The sequence below is a fragment of the Manis pentadactyla genome, chromosome 9 (assembly GCF_030020395.1).
Source record: "Manis pentadactyla isolate mManPen7 chromosome 9, mManPen7.hap1, whole genome shotgun sequence".
Classification (NCBI taxonomy): domain Eukaryota; kingdom Metazoa; phylum Chordata; class Mammalia; order Pholidota; family Manidae; genus Manis; species Manis pentadactyla.
This window is the reverse complement of record NC_080027.1, coordinates 96,684,308-96,700,953: the sequence shown is the minus strand read 5'-3', so window position 1 is coordinate 96,700,953 and position 16,646 is coordinate 96,684,308. Positions and strand designations below refer to the sequence as shown.

The following is a 16,646-nucleotide window of genomic DNA, read 5'->3' as shown; positions in this document are numbered from 1 at the left end:
AGACATACAGAGAAGACATACTACCCATTCTCCTTAAAGTCTTCCAAAAAATAGAAGAGGAAGGAATACTCCCAAACTCATTCATGAAGCCAACATCACCCTAATACCAAAACCAGGCAAAGACCCCACCAAAAAAGAAAACTACAGACCAATATCCCTGATGAATGTCGATGCGAAAATACTCAACAAAGTATTAGCAAACCGAATTCAAAAATATATCAAGAGGATCATACACCATGACCAAGTGCAATTCTTCCCAGGGATGCAAGGATGGTACAACATTCGAAAATCCATCAACATCATCCACCACATCAACAAAAAGCAGGACAAAAACCACATGATCATCTCCATAGATGCTGAAAAAGCATTTGACAAAATTCTACATCCATTCATGATAAAAACTCTCAACAAAATGGGCATAGAGAGCAAGTACCTCAACATAATAAAGGCCATATATGATAAGCCCATAGCCAACATCATACTGAACAGCGAGAAGCTGAAAGCTTTTCCTCTGAGATTGGGAACAAGACAGGAATGCCCACTCTCCCCACTGTTATTTAACATACTACTGGAGGTCCTAGCCACAGCAATTAAACAAAACAAAGAAATACAAGGAATCCAGATTGATAAAGAAGAAGTTAAACTGTCACTATTTGCAGATGACATGATATTGTACATAAAAAACCCTAAAGACTCCACCCCAAAACTACTAGAACTGATATTGGAATACAGCAAAGTTGCAGCATACAAAATCAACAAACAGAAATCTGTGGCTTTCCTATACACTAACAATGAACCAATAGAAAGAGAAATTAGGAAAACAACTCCATTCACAATTGCATCAAAAAGAATAAAATACCTAGGAATAAACCTAACCAAAGAATTGAAAGACCTATACCCTGAAAACTACAAGACACTCTTAAGAGAAATTAAAGGGGACACTAACAAATGGAAACTCATCCCATGCTCTTGGCTAGGAAGAATTAAAATCGTCAAAATGGCCATCCTGCCCAAAACAATATACAGATTTGATGCAATCCCTATCAAAACACCAGCAACATTCTTCAACAAACTGGAACAAATAGTTCAAAAATTCATATGGAAACACCAAAGACCCCGAATAGCCAAAGCAATCCTGAGAAGGAAGAATAAAGTGGGGGGGATCTCACTCCCCAACTTCAAGCTCTACGACAAAGCCATAGTAATCAAGACAATTTGGTACTGGCACAAGAACAGAGCCACAGACTAGTGGAAAAGATTAGAGACTCCAGACATTAACTCAAACATATATGGTCAATTAATATTTGATAAAGGAGCCATGGACATACAATGGGGAAATGACAGTCTATTCAACAGATGGCGCTGCCAAAACTGGACAGCTACATGTAAGAGAATGAAACTGGACCACTGTCTAACCCCATACACAAAAGTAAATTCAAAATGGATCAAAGACCTAATGTAAGTCATGAAACCATAAAACTCTTAGAAAAAAACATAGGCAAAAATCTCTTAGACATAAACACGAGTGACCTCTTCTTGAACATATCTCCCCGGGCAAGGAAAACAAAAGCAAAAATGAACAAGTGGGACTATATTAAGCTGAAAAGCTTCTGTACAGCAAAAGACACCATCAATAGAACAAAAAGGTACCCTACAGCATGGGAGAATATATTTGTAAATGGCAGATATGATAAAGGCTTGACATCCAAAATATATAAAGAGCTCACACACCTCAACAAACAAAAAACAAATAATCCAATTAAAAACTGGGCAGAGGAACTGAACAGACAGTTCTCCAAAAAGGAAATTCAGATGGCCAACAGACACATGAAAAGATGCTCCACGTCGCTAATTATCAGAGAAATGCAAATTAAAACCACAATGAGATATCACCTCACACCAGTAAGGATGGCTACCATCCAAAAGACAGACAACAAATGTTGGCGAGGTTGTGGAGAAAGGGGAACCCTCCTACACTGCTGGTGGGAATGTAAATTAGTTCAACCATTGTGGAAAGCAGTATGGAGGTTCCTCAAAATGCTCAAAATAGACTTACCATTTGACCCAGGAATTCCACTCCTAGGAATTTACCCTAAGAATGCAGCACTCCAGTTTGAAAAAGACAGATGCACCCCTATGTTTATCGCAGCACTATTTACAATAGCCAAGAATTGGGAGCAACCTAAGTGTCCATCGGTAGATGAATGGATAAAGAAGATGTGGTACATATACACAATGGAATATTACTCAGCCATAAGAAGAAAACAGATCCTACCATTTGCAATGACATGGATGGAGCTACAGGGTATTATGTTCAGTGAAATAAGCCAAGCGGAGAAAGAGAAATACCAAATGATTTCACTCATCTGTGGAGTATAAGAACAAAGGAAAAACTGAAGGAACAAAACAGCAGCAGAATCACAGAACCCAAGAATGGACTAACAGGTACCAAAGGGTCAGGGACTGGGGAGGATGGGTGGGTAGGGAGGGATAAGGTGGGGGAAAAAGAAGAAAGGGGGTATTATGATTAGCATGCATAATGGGGGGGGTGGGAGAAAGGGGAGGGCTGTGTAACACAGAGAAGACAAGTAGTGATTCTACAACATTTTGCTATGCTGGTGGACAGTGACTGTAATGGGGTTTGTGGGGGGGACTTGGTATAGGGGAGAGCCTAGTAAACATAATATTCTTCATGTAATTGTAGATTAATGATAACAGAAAAAAAAAAGAGAGAGAAAGAAAAGGGGGATTACTCCCTGATAGGATAAAACTAACTGCAAATCAACGATTAATGCATGCTTTACATATCCTTAATTCTGATCTTTCAAAGGGTGTCAGATGATCAGCTATGTAAGTACATTTTTCTGATCATATTCCTTTCTCTTAAAAAAAAAAAAAAAGCAATTCCTGTGTGATGATCTCCAATGGGCTCTTCACAATGGTATAAAGGTCATATCAAAGTATGGGCAAAGGGTTTGTTTGTGTTTATACAGAGGATCAAAGCCTAATTTGGCTACACAGAAAACGAATTAAGATACGATATGAAGAAGAACTTCCAACATCAGCATCCTATGGAAGAGTCATTCCAGAAGATGAACATCAAAAACTTCAAAAAAGATCCTGGCGCTGTTGCAGTTGTAGCTGCAGTCATCCCACCGGTTCCTGGACTTGCCATTGGAATGAAGGAGATATCTAAGCTGGCCTGTGCATACAGTAAAACAACAAATTTGACTGGATCTATACTGTCGGAACTCAACCAAGAATTAGGAGAAGTGCAAGTTGCAGTGCTCCAAAATCGTGCGACTACAGACTATCTAATGTTAAAAGAACACATGGGATGTGAACAGTTCCCAGGAATGTGTTGTTCTAATCTGTCTGATTTTTCTCAAACTATTCAAATTCAGTTAGACAATATCCATCATATCATTGATAAGTTTTCACAAATGCCTAGGGTACCTAACTGGTTTTCTTGGTTTCACTGGATATGGCTGGTAATTGTAGGTCTGCTTTTGTTATGTAGCTGTATTCCTATTATGTTAATGTATGTGCGCAATTTAATTAGTAGTTTAAAACCTATGCATGCTATGTTACTCTACAAGAAGATATGTCAAAGAAATAATCAATCTTCCCATGTTTTCTTCCGACCACTACTTCTATAGCTTTTCTTCTTCCTTCTTAATTACAACCCTTTAGTAGAATTCGTGCCTCATATCGAAAATTACCGAGTATCATAATTCTTCCAAGTGGTAAAGATACCTCAAGACAAATGCTGGGCATAGAAGCCACAGGGCATAAATCTGCAAAGAAGTAAAAAGCTAACCTTTTCAAAGAACATTGCTTCTCTCTCACTTACCAACTTTACATTTCCCTGTATGGCCCCGGAAGATGACTGGTTAGCCAGAGACGGGTAAGATTTCTCAAGGGAGAAACAACCTAAGACAGGCACAGTCACAGGGGGCCATCAGGAGAGAAATTGGGGACCAACAGAGGGGAGGCTTAGAACCTCACCCCCCCCCCGTTTTGAGAGAAATCTTCTGCATCCGTGGATGTTTTGTTGCCCTTGTCTAGCTTGGATTAATACTTAGTCTATAGGCACAGACCTGATCATCTACATTTGCCCTCTTACAGCACTAAATTATGTTTTCTACCTTTATCTTGCATCTACCTACCACTTCATCACTTTATTAAAATAATAATAATAATAAGGGAGAAATGTGGGATTCACATATAAATCAAGTATAAAAATCGAAAGAATAATCATATCTGACTTGATTGTTTATAGTTCATGATGCATGATCAAAACTGAAAGTTTCTGTGATATGACTGCCCTTGCACTGTTCACCATGTAAGAACTTATTCACTAGGTAAGACCTTGTTCACCATGTAAGAACTTGTTTGTTATGCTTCAGAAGATTGGAGACTGTTGAGATATAGGCTTGGGGTTGATTAATGACTGTGCATTGAGTCCCCTATACAGAATTTTATTGTTGTTAACAACCATTTGATCAATAAATATGAGAGATGCCCTCTCAAAAAAAAAAAACTAAGTATAGAAATACCATTTGACCCGGGAATCCCACTCCTTGGAATTTACCCAACGAATGCAAGTTCTCAGATTCAAAAAGACATATGCACCCCTATCACAGCACTATTTACAATAGCCAAGATATGGAAGCAACCTAAGTGTCCATCAGTAGATGAATGAAGAAAGAAGATGTGGTACATATACACAATGGAATACTACTCAGCCATAAGAAGTAAACAAATCCTACCATTTGCAACAACATGGATGGAGCTAGAGGCTGTTATGCTCAGTGAAATAAGCCAGGTGGAGAAAGACAAGTACCAAATGATTTCCCTCAGAGTATAACAACGAAGCAAAACTGAAGGAACAAAACAGCGGCTGACTCACAGACTCCAATAAGGAGCTAGCGGTTACCAACGGGGAGGGATGTGGGAGGGCGAGTGGGGAGGGAGGAAGAAGGGGATTGAGGAGTATTGTTTAGTACACAGGGTATGAGGGGTCACAGGGAAGACAGTGTAGCACAGCGAAGGCAAATAGTGAATCTGTGGCATCTTGCTGCACTGATGGACAGTGATTGCAATGGGGTATGAGTGGAGACTTTATAAAATGGGTAAATGTAGTAACCACATTGTTTTTTCATGTGAAACCTTCGTAAGAGTCTATATCAATAATACCTTAATAAAAATTTTAAATAAAAATAATTAACAAATAAATAAATAACCCTGATATGACCTTAAACAAACTATTTACCTCCTCCTGTCTCCAAAAACTGGGGATGCCAACCCTTAACACACAAATAAAAAGACTAAAATGAGGTCATATACACGAAGTCCCACATATCTGCCAGATAGCAAGCCTTGAGTAAATTTGCTTTCCCTTCTCTGTTCCCCTTCTCAGTCATAAAGCTACCCTGTCTCTTCTGCCTTCCCTGCCTTCTCTAACAATACCTCTACCCCTGCCCCCAGGAGAAACCTCCCACTTCATAAAGACAGCAGCCATTCAGATATAGTCAGTCATTCACACTGCACGCCAAGCTGTGTGCTTCCCCCAAACCCTATCACTGCCACCACCGCCCACCCCATCACTTTCCTGGAGGATGTTCACACTCAGGGTGTCACTCACATAGCATGCACCGTGACTAGGGCCATCTGCAGTGGCATGCTGCATCCCTGCAGCTTACCCTCACACTGCGTGGCAATGGCCCAGGAACACAGTCAAGGTATGAAACCCAAACTGGCACGGTGTTACCATAGTTCTGACACTGGCTGCACTTATTCTCCTTTCCTGCAGTCAGACCTGCACCTTCAGGTGTGAGAAACTAAGGAATAAATGTAGTTGTAATCTGTCATAAATAAATAAAATAAAATCCCATGTTGTTCATCCAGATGGGCTGAAGTTGAAATCACTCAGTCCCTTGATGAGTCCTGAAGCGATGGCACCAGTTCACAAGCACAGCCCAGTCCCTCTGCATGTCACTCATCAGTTCACCCTCCTGGAAGATGGCTTCACAGCCTTTCTCTGATGTATGTGACTTGGATCCCACAACTCCTATTACACTCAGGTACAGTCTCATCTCCATACCTTTTTTGGGCAGGGGATCGGTCCCAAACCACTCTCCGTCTTCTGTCCTCCATTCTAGATCCCAGTATTTGTGTCTCTCTGTCATATTTTCTTTTTATTTTGGTTCTTCTGTTATTTTATTTGGGGAGAGTCATTGTTTAAGCATTATTAATCTTTTTTTATAATATCCCATTCATGGCTTTTTGATACATACCTACTATAAAAGCAAATTCTATTCATTCACTCAACAATTATTTACTGAGTGCCAGCAAGGTGTCTATCACTAAAGCTGCAGTAGAGTTCATCTCACTTAGAGAACTAAGGTCAACAGGTTGGAATATGGATATAGTCTTTTCAACAAACTATACAGAGTAAGAAACAATACTGACCTGAAGCAATAATTAGCAAAGACCTTTCTTTCACAGGGCATAGGAAAAATTAATGCTTTAAATAGCATGATAAATCCAAGGAATGTAAAAAGAAAAGAAAAGAGCCCTCTTCTATTTTATGAAATGGATCGATAATTTAGAATTAGAACAAAGAAAACATTTCCAAACCTCACATCCACTGTATTATTCGACTCATGGTCAAACACTTCAAAAGCTTCTTTGATTTTTTTGTGAAATTCTGCTACTGCTAACTCTGCAAAAGATAAAGTAAATTAAATTTATTTTAATTTTGAATTCAAAATAAAAATTTTCATAACTACACTAGAAATTCTTAATAAGAACAGACTCCTAACCTTGTTAATGTATGAATAATTATGCAAAATTAAAATTTTTTAATTACTCACATTCTCTTTACCCTAACCTAACTACTAAACAATTAATTCCTAATCCCTTAATGGTGGAGAATGGGGTGGTACGGTGGTTTGGGAAAGCCGGCCTCAGTGATAAGATGACATTCGTGCAGACCTGAAGGAAGGAAAAGGTCAGCCTGATGAGCACCTGCAGGAGGAGCTTTTAGGCAGAGAACAGCAGAGGGAGAATGGTAGGAAACAGGCGTGAATCTGTAGGACAGAGTCCATAGGGCTCTTGAGGATACTTTAAGGATTTTTTTTTACTTTGAATGAGATGAGAAGCCACTGGAGGGATTCTAGCAGTGACGGGACATGGCCTGGCTTAGATCTGCTTAGGTTATTACAGTAAGAATATGCTGGAAAGGGATGAGGGCGGAAGGAAGCTGCTGCAGTGCTCTGGGTGAAAAACGGATGGTACTTAGTCCAGGATGGTGGCAGGGAGGTGGTAAGAAGGGAGGACTCTGGATGTGTTCTGACAGCAGAACCAACAGCACTTGCTGGGTTTGATGCTACGTGCAGAGAAGAAGAAAAGGGGTGAGGCTGACTTCAAGGTATTTGGCTGAGTGGACGAATAAAGGAAAAAATACAATCAAGTCTCAAAATCTGTTTTTGAAATAGTAAGTACAGTAGTACAAAGGGAGAGATTAAGTATGAGTTTAGGTAATTATTTTAGTTATAAATACCATCAAATTGTAGAAAATGGGGAGTTTTTAATTACTCACATTCCCTCTACCCTAATATCATCACTAATCATTCCACTGTATTTCCCTACCTTTCTTCATACACAACCTTTTACATATACATTTAATAACTACTATTCATCCACTCAACAAAAACTTAGAATGAGCTTACTAGGTACCAGGTTCTGCGTCAGGTGCTGCATCTACATTTATAGCCAGAGAGGTAAGTATCTCATATTTAGAAAAAAGAAATCGAAGCTCAGAGAGGTTAAACAACTGACCCGGGATCAGAGGTGCCAAGTGGCAGAGTGGGAGTGAACCAGATCTTTCTCACTTGAGGGATCTGCTCTCTACCACCTTCTACCCCACCTAAATAACTGCTATGCCCATAGTTTAAAAACTATAACTCCTAACATCTTCACTCCAATGTTATATTTTTCCAGATTAGAACATAATCTACATAACCTTCAACTTTTAACAGTACCAAAGGAATATAACACCATTTACTGATATTATTATAAACATGGCAGTGAACTTTTGCTAATAAGCAAAAAATAACTATCTCATTATTTAAAATCACATTACTTTGATTATAAGTGAGTCTGAATAAAGACCCATATGCTTGTGTATCACCTATATTTTCTCTGTTATGAACTGTCCATGTTCTCTGCTCATCACTATTAGGATCTTCCACTTTTTTCTCAACAATTTGTATGATCTCTTTAAATAATAAAGATTTAACCTATGTTATAATTACTGTAAACAATTTTCCAGGTCAGTTGTTTGCATTTGTTTTTCTACAAAAACTGTTCCATCTCCTGTTTTTAAAAAACTGTTTCATCTCCTTTCTGATCATCAAACTCACATATGATTATTGGAGAAAAAAAAGGATATGGAAGAAAGAACTTAGATTAAGTAAAAATCACTTTAAATTCTACCATGCAGAGTTAACTACTGTTATGTTGTCCTCTAACCTAATTTTTCACTCAACAATTGTGAGCACCTTTCATTCTCAAAAACTATTTATTACATTATCATTTTTATGATTGCTTGGCATTCCATTATAGAGCTTTATAATAGGTTATTTAGGCAACTCCCTAGACGTACACATTTAAGTTGTTAATGATTTTCCATTGTTATAATTTTAGTGAACAATTTTGCCCAGTTCATCTTTCTGCCTTTGTCATATTATCTCACTGAAATACAATGAGTTGAACACAGTTGAATTTGTGTGGGGTATTGGGCAGGTTCTTATTATCATAATAGTACCTTGGGAAAATCTCACTGGTTATATAATACTGTCACTTCACAAAGCTGGTATTTGCTTTTTAAATTTAAGATTATTTTTAAAGTTTATTATCTTTTGTTTTTATGTAGTCACATCTGTTCAGATTTTTGTATCATTCTTTAAAGCTTAGAAACTTATCCTTTGAGGAACTTCTGGGCCAGTAAGCATGTGGATGTCCTGGCACAGTGACACAACCAAGAGAGGGCATGGGAGCTCCACAACCTTCCCTCATACCTTGCCCTGGCTGTTCTCTTCACCTGGCTATTCCTGAGTTAGGATCTCAGAATAAATATCAGAGGTTGCTTAGTCCAGCTTTTGATTGCAGTCGTGCTGTTTTCTACAATATGCATGAAGTACAGCTCTCCAGCCTTTGCCTAATCACCTCTGCAGCATAGGAAACCACCCTAGGGCAGCCTACCCCAAAGGTAGAGAGTTCTATTATAAAATGTGTTCTTATATTGTGATGGTGACACATTCCTAAGCATAAATGATTTTCTTATTATTCAAAATTTCTTGAGAGAGGAATTATTCTAACTTTTAATCTGGGTCTAAATACAGAATACATGCACTCCAGTGTGTATGCAAGACAATTCAATGGATCATGGGAAGAAAATATTACAATTCCACATATTAAAGAAAAGAAAGAGAACTTACACTTTAAAGGATCATGACGGAGGGGGGAAATCATCCTTTTTCTGGAGATTTGGTAAATACCCAAATCTATTTTCTCATATAATTTAAAAATATATTTATTCTTTCATCCATGTGAAATTTATTTTCACTTGATTCAAAGTGAAAGATTAATTTCTAACCTTAGTGTAGTAATTTCTAATTTATTAAGAATCTGATTTCTTTCCTCCTACTTTATAATGCGTTATAGGCTTTTAAGTGATAGAAACTATCCCTGTTCATTGCACTACTGATTCCATCTTGATTTCCATTTCTAGTCATATCCAATTACCATACTATTTTATTTATTGCCCCTGTTTTGGTCCTGTTTAGGAATGTTCATTAATATTCCCACCAGCTTATTCTTCTAAAGGAAATGTGGAAATCCATATAAGATTTAGAAATTCCAAATAAAATACCACTGGGCATTGTATTATTATCGCAATGAAGCTATACACTGAGAAAAAATTAACACTTTATGATATTTAGTTTTCACATCGAAGAGATACATAGTAGATACAGATCCATTTTCATATGCTCAGTTGAACATTATGTATTATGGTTTTCCCCACATAAGTCACACACAATTCTATAAGAAGATTATGCCTGAGTATTTTATGTGGTTTGTAATATTGTAAGGGAATATTTTTTAAATGTTGTAATTTCTCAAAGTTGAGGTAAATACTGAATTTTTTTGCTACTTATATTCATTTGTGTCTTGAAATTTTTATTAATTATAATCCCTTTTCAGTTGATTTTATATTTTCTGACAGTACATTTTGCCTCTCCTTTTCAAAATGTATGCTTCTTGTATGTTCATGACTTATGACAATAACCAGAACAACCAAAACAACTTTAATGTATGAAGTGGTGATGATCCTTGTTTTTAAAAAACTTTTATTATTTAGGAGAAATGACAGCCACTTCAACAACTGGTGTTGGCAAAAATGGACAGCTACATGCAAGAGAATGAAACTGAATTATTGTTTAACCCCATACACAAAAGTAAACTTGAAATGGACCAAAGACCTGAATGTAAGTCATGAAACCATAAAACTCTTAGAAAACAACATAGGCAAAAATTTCCTGAATGTGTAAACATGAGAAACTTCTTCCTGAACACATCTCCTCAAGCAAGGAAAACAAAAGCAAAAATGAACAAATGGGACTACATCAAACTAAAAAGCTTCTGTATGGCCAAGGACACCATTAATAGAACAAAAAGGCATCCTACAGTATGGGAGAATATATTTGTAAATGACATATCTGACAAGGGGTTAACATCCAAACTATATAAAGAACTCATATGCTTCAACACCCAAAAGGCAAATAACCCAATTAAAAAATGGGCAGAGGATATGAAGAGACAATTCTCCAAAGAAGAAATTCAGATAGCCAACAGACACATGAAAAGATGCTCCACATCACTAATTATCAGGGAAATGCAAATTAAAACCACAATGAGATATCACCTCACACCAGGAAGGATGGCCAGCATCAAAAAGACTTAAAACAACAAATGCTGGTGAGGATGCAGAGAAAGGGGAATCCTCCTACACTGCTAGTCGGAATGTAAGCTAGTTCAACCATTGTGAAAGCAACATGGAGGTTCCTCAAAAAACTAAGAATAGAAATACCATTTGACCTGGGAATCCCACTTCTTGGAATTTACCCAAAAAATACAGGTTCTCAGATTCAAAAAACTATATGCACCCCTAAGTTTATCACAGCAATAATTCAAGATATGGAAGCAACCTAAGTGCCCATCACTAGATGAGTGGTTAAAGAAGAGGTGGTACATATACACAATGGAATACTATTTGGCCATAAGAAAGAAACAAATCCTACCATTTGCACCACCATGGATGGAGCTGGAGGACATTATGCTCCATGAAATAAGCCAGGCAGAGAAAGACAAGCGCCAAATGATTTCCCTCATTTGTGGAGTATAACAATGAAGCAAAACTGAAGGAACAAAATAACATCAGACTCAGACTCCAAGAAGGGACTAGTGGTTACCAAAGGGGAGGGGTGAAGGAGGGAGGGTGGGGCGGAAGGAAGAAGGGGATTGAGGGATATCATGATTAATACACATGTCACGGGGAAGACAGTGCATCTCAGAGAAGACAATTAGGGACTCTGAGGCATCTTACTACACTGATGGACAGTGAATGCAATGGGGTATGGAGGGGGACTCAATAATAAGGGTGAATGTAATAACCACATTGTTTTTCTTGTGAAACATTCATAAGAGTGTATATCAATGATACCTTATTAAAAATAAATAAATGAAAAAAAGATTATTATTTAATATATTAGAACATTAGTCTTTAACCACCAAATATAATGCTGAATTGTGTCTTGAAATAGGTAGTGCTTACAATTTGAGGCAGAATTCTTCTATTCCTATATCTAAGTTTTTATATTAAGAAAAGGCATTCTTGAGAATGGATTAAAGTGGGCAGTGTGAGAGGTGAGACAGAAGCCTCCTCCCAAAACCACATATAATATGAAAATATAATTGATACAACTAATCCTGACAGAGCAACAGGAAAGAAGGCTGCGCCAGACTGTATACATCTATAAAAGAAAAAAGAGACCTCACAGAACAGGGTAATGTGCCAAAGCCATGAACTGGTAGGACCCAAGCCCTTCTCCCACCCCAGCTCACTGGCAGGATGAAGAGAAATGGAGCGGGGAGGGGGGAGGCCAGAGCTGCTGAACACCCAGCCCTGGAGATCTGCTCTGGGATCACAAAACTACATTGCATGGTGCTCTGGAGATTAGTGGAGTTGGGAAGATAAGACAGTCGAAATACCTGGAGAGACTGAGATTCCAGCCACTTGTGGAAAATAGGGATCCACATCTGGCTGCCCTGGGACAGAAGAAAGGTGGGCAGTCTGAGAGACTTCCTTACAGTGAGAGGGCTGCTAAAGGGGCAAGGATTGCACAGAGTGCACTGCTCAGGAGAAAGGACAGGTGGATAAAACTGTCCAGACACACTCTGCCTTGCAAGTTGGGAACTTTCAGGAGCTTCAGGCTCTCCAACCGCTGGCTGGTGACGCAGCTCAAATGGCACCCACTGTGAAAGGCAGCCTGCTGCACCTTCCTACCAGCCAGCCCACACCAGCTCAAAAACTGGCAGTCCCTGCACTGGCATTAGGCCACCCAGAGGGAAGCTCTGCCTATGGCACCTACAAATGCAAACCATAGAGGCTTACATCTATGTGCTTGTCACACTGATTCTGGCATTAGAGGAAGGCACAGCAGCCGGGAAGCAGGAAACAGCTCTTTTCTACCCCCAGGCACCAGCACTGCTCCCCTGCGACCCCCAACATCTATCCAGGAGCTAAACAGCTCCATAGAGCAGAGCTTTGGGGCACTAGAGGGCACCACATACAAATATTAAATGTCCAACGAACCTAGTTCAAACCAAAATCCCACAAACAGTAGAAGAAGAATAAATGAAACTGAACTCATCGATCTTCCTGAAAGAGATTTCAAAATAAAAATCATAAACATGCTCATGGAGATAAAGAAAAATATTCAAGAACTCAGGGAAGAATTCCTAACAGAGATCCAATCATTATGGAATACAGTATCAGAAATGAAACATACAATGGAGGGATTTAAAAGCAGATTAGATATAATGGAGATGATAAATGAAACAGAAATTAGAGAAGAGGAATACAAAGAAGCTGAGGCACAGAGAGAATAAAGGATCTCTATGAATGAAATAATATTGAGAGAACTATGCAACAATCCAAATGGAACAATATTTGCATTATAGGAGTACCAGAAGAAGAGAGAGAAAAAGGGATAGAAAGTGTCTTTGAGGAGATAATTGCTGAAAACTTCCCCAATCTGGGGAAGGAGATAGACTCTCAGGCCATGGAGGTGCACAGATATCCCAACACAAGGGAACCAGGGAAGAGAACACCAAGACATGTAATAATTAAAATGGCAAAGATCAAGGACAACAACAGAATATTAAAAGCAGCCAGAGAGAGAAAAAAGATCACATACAAAGGAAAGCCCATCAGGCTATCATCACACTTCTCAACAGAAACCTTACAGGCAAGAAGGGAGTGGCATGATGTATTTAATGCAATGAAACAGAAGGGCCTTCAACCAATAAAACTCTACCCAGCAAGATTATCATTTAAATTTGAAGGAGGGATTAAACAATTTCCAGATAAGGAAATACTGAGAGAATTTACCTCCCACAAGCTGTCTCAACAGTATATTTTAGAGGGACTGCTAAAGATGGAAGTGGTCCTAATACTAAATAGATGTCACCAGAGGAAATAAAACCAAAGTAAAGAAAGTACAACAATTACTAAGCACATGCAAAATCAAATCAATCACAGTGGTTACCAAAGGGGAGGGGTGTGGAAGGGCGGATGGGGAGGGAGGGAGAAGGGGATTGAGGAGTATTATGTTTACTACACATAGTGTGGGGGATCACAGGGAAAACACTGTAGCAAAGAGAAGGTAAATAGTAAATCTGTAGTATCTTACTACACCGATGGACAGTAACTGCATTGGGGTATGGGTGGGGACTTGATAATATGGGTAAATGTAGTAACCACATTGTTTTTTATGTGAAACCTTCAGAAGAGTGTATATCAATAATACCTTAATAAAAAATTAAATTAAGAAAAATCAAATCAACCACTCCCAAAAGTCAGTTAAGGGATAGACAAAGAGTACAGACTATGACACCTAATATATAAAAAATGGAGGAGGAAGAAAAAGGAGGGGAAAAAAAAGAACCTTTAGATTGTGTTTATAATAGCATAGTAAGTCAGTTAAATTTGACTGTTGGATAGTAAGGAAATTACCCTTGAACCTTTGATAACCACAAACCTAAAGCCTACAATGGCAATTAAGTACATGCCTATCGATAATCACCCTAAAAAGTAAATGGTCTGAATGCACCAATCAAGAGACATAGACTCACTGAATGGATAAAAAAACAAGACCCGTCTATATGTTGCCTACAAGAGACTCACTTCAAACCCAAAGACATACACAGACTAAAAGTGAAGGGGTGGAGAAAGATAATTCATGCAAGTAATACGGAGAAAAAAGGAGGAGTTGCAATACTTGTATCAGACAAAACAGACTTCGAAACAAAGAAAGTCACAAGAGACAAAGAAGGACATTATATAATGATAAAGGGGTCAGTCCAACAAAAGGATATTACCATTATAAATATCCATGCACCCAACACAGGAGCACCTACATGTGTGAAACAAATACTAACAGAATTAAAGGGGGATATAGAATGCAATGCATTCATTTTAGGAGACTTTAACACTTCACTCACTCCAAAGGACAGATCAACCAGATAGAAAATAACTAAGGAGACACAGGCAGTGAACAACACATTAGAACAGATGGGCCTAACAGACGTCTACAAAACACTCCACCCAAAAGCAACAGGATACACATTCTTCTCAACTGCACCTGGAACATTTTCAAGAATAGATCATATACTACACCCCAAAAAAAGCCTCAGTAAATTCAAAAAGACTGAAATTGTACCAACCAGCTTCTCAGACCACAAAGGTATGAAACTAGAAATAAATTACGCAAAGAAAATTAAAAAGCCCACAAACACACAGAAGCTTAACAACATGCTCCTAAATAATCGATGGATCAATGACCAAATAAAAACAGAGATCAAGCAATATAGGGAGACAAATGACAACAATCACTCAACAGCACAAAATCTGTGGGATACAGTGAAGGCTGTGCTAATAGGGAAGTATATTGCAATACAGGCCTAGCTCAGGAAAGAAGAACAATCCCATATGAACAGTCTAAACTCACAATTAACGGAACTACAAAAGAAGAACAAATGAGGCCTGAAGTCAGTAAAAGGAGGAACATAAAAAAGATTAGAGCATAAATAAATAAAATCAAGAAGAATAAAACAATAGAATCAATGAAAGCAGGAGTTGGTTCTTCAAGAAAGTAAACAAAATAGATAAACCCCTAGCCAGACTTATCAAGAAAAAAAGAGTCTAAACACATAAACAGAATCAGAAATGAGAAAGGAAAAATCACTACGGATACCACAGAAATACAAAGAATTATTAGATAATACTATGAAAAATTATATGCTAAGCCAAGATATGGAAGCAACCTAAGTGTCCATCAGTAGATGAACAGATAAAGAAGAGGTGGTACATATACACAATGGAATACTATTTGGCCATAAGAAAGAAACAAATCCTACCATTTGCAACAACATGGATGGAGCTGGAGGACATTATGCTCCGTGAAATAAGCCAGGCAGAGAAACACAAGTGCCAAATGATTTTCCTCATTTGTGGAGTATAACAATGAAGCAAAACTGAAGGAACAAAATAGCAGCAGACTCAGAGACTCCAAGAAGGAACTAGTGGTTACCAAAGGGGAGGGGTGTGGGAGGGCAGGTGGGGAGGGAGGGAGAAGGGGATAGAGAGGTATTATACACATGGTGTGGGGGATCATGGGGAAAACAGTGTAGCACAGAGAAGGCAAATAGTAAATCTGTGGTATCTGACCATACTGATGGACAGTGACTGCATTGGGTATGGGTGGGGCTTGATAATATGGGTAAATGTGGTAACCACATTGTTTTTTCATGTGAAACCTTCATAAGAGTGTATATCAATAATACCTTAATAAAGAAATTAAAAAGAAAAAGTATAATTATATGCTAACAAACTGGATGACCTAGAAGAAATGGACAACTTTCAAGAAAAATACAACCTTCCAAGGCTGACCCAGGAAGAAACAGAAAATATGAATAGACCAATTACCAGCAAAGAAATTGAAGTGGTAATCAAAAACACTACTTAAGAACAAACTGCCTGTTCCAGATGGTTTCACGGCTGAATTTTATCAAACATTTAGTGAAGACTTAATACCCATCCTCCTTAAAGTTTTCCAAAAAGTAGAAGAGGAGAGAATACTTCCAAACTCATTCTATGAGGCCAGCATCAATCTAATACCAAAACCAGACAGACACCACAAAAAAAGAAAATTACAGACCAATATCCCTGATGAACATAGATGCAAAAATGCTCAACAAAATATTAGCAAACCAAATTCAAAAATACATCAAAAAGA

At 38.2% G+C, this 16,646-nt stretch overlaps 1 protein-coding gene across 1 annotated transcript in view; it reads right to left on the bottom strand.

The window, feature by feature from the left end:
- EFCAB2 (EF-hand calcium binding domain 2) overlaps positions 1-16,646 on the bottom strand; it is a 153,285-nt gene that overhangs the window by 97,466 nt on the left and 39,173 nt on the right. Inside the window, exon 2 of the mRNA XM_036931356.2 lies at positions 6,643-6,727. Within this exon, the coding sequence (XP_036787251.2) occupies positions 6,643-6,727 (85 nt within the window). The remainder of the gene's footprint in view (positions 1-6,642; positions 6,728-16,646) is intronic.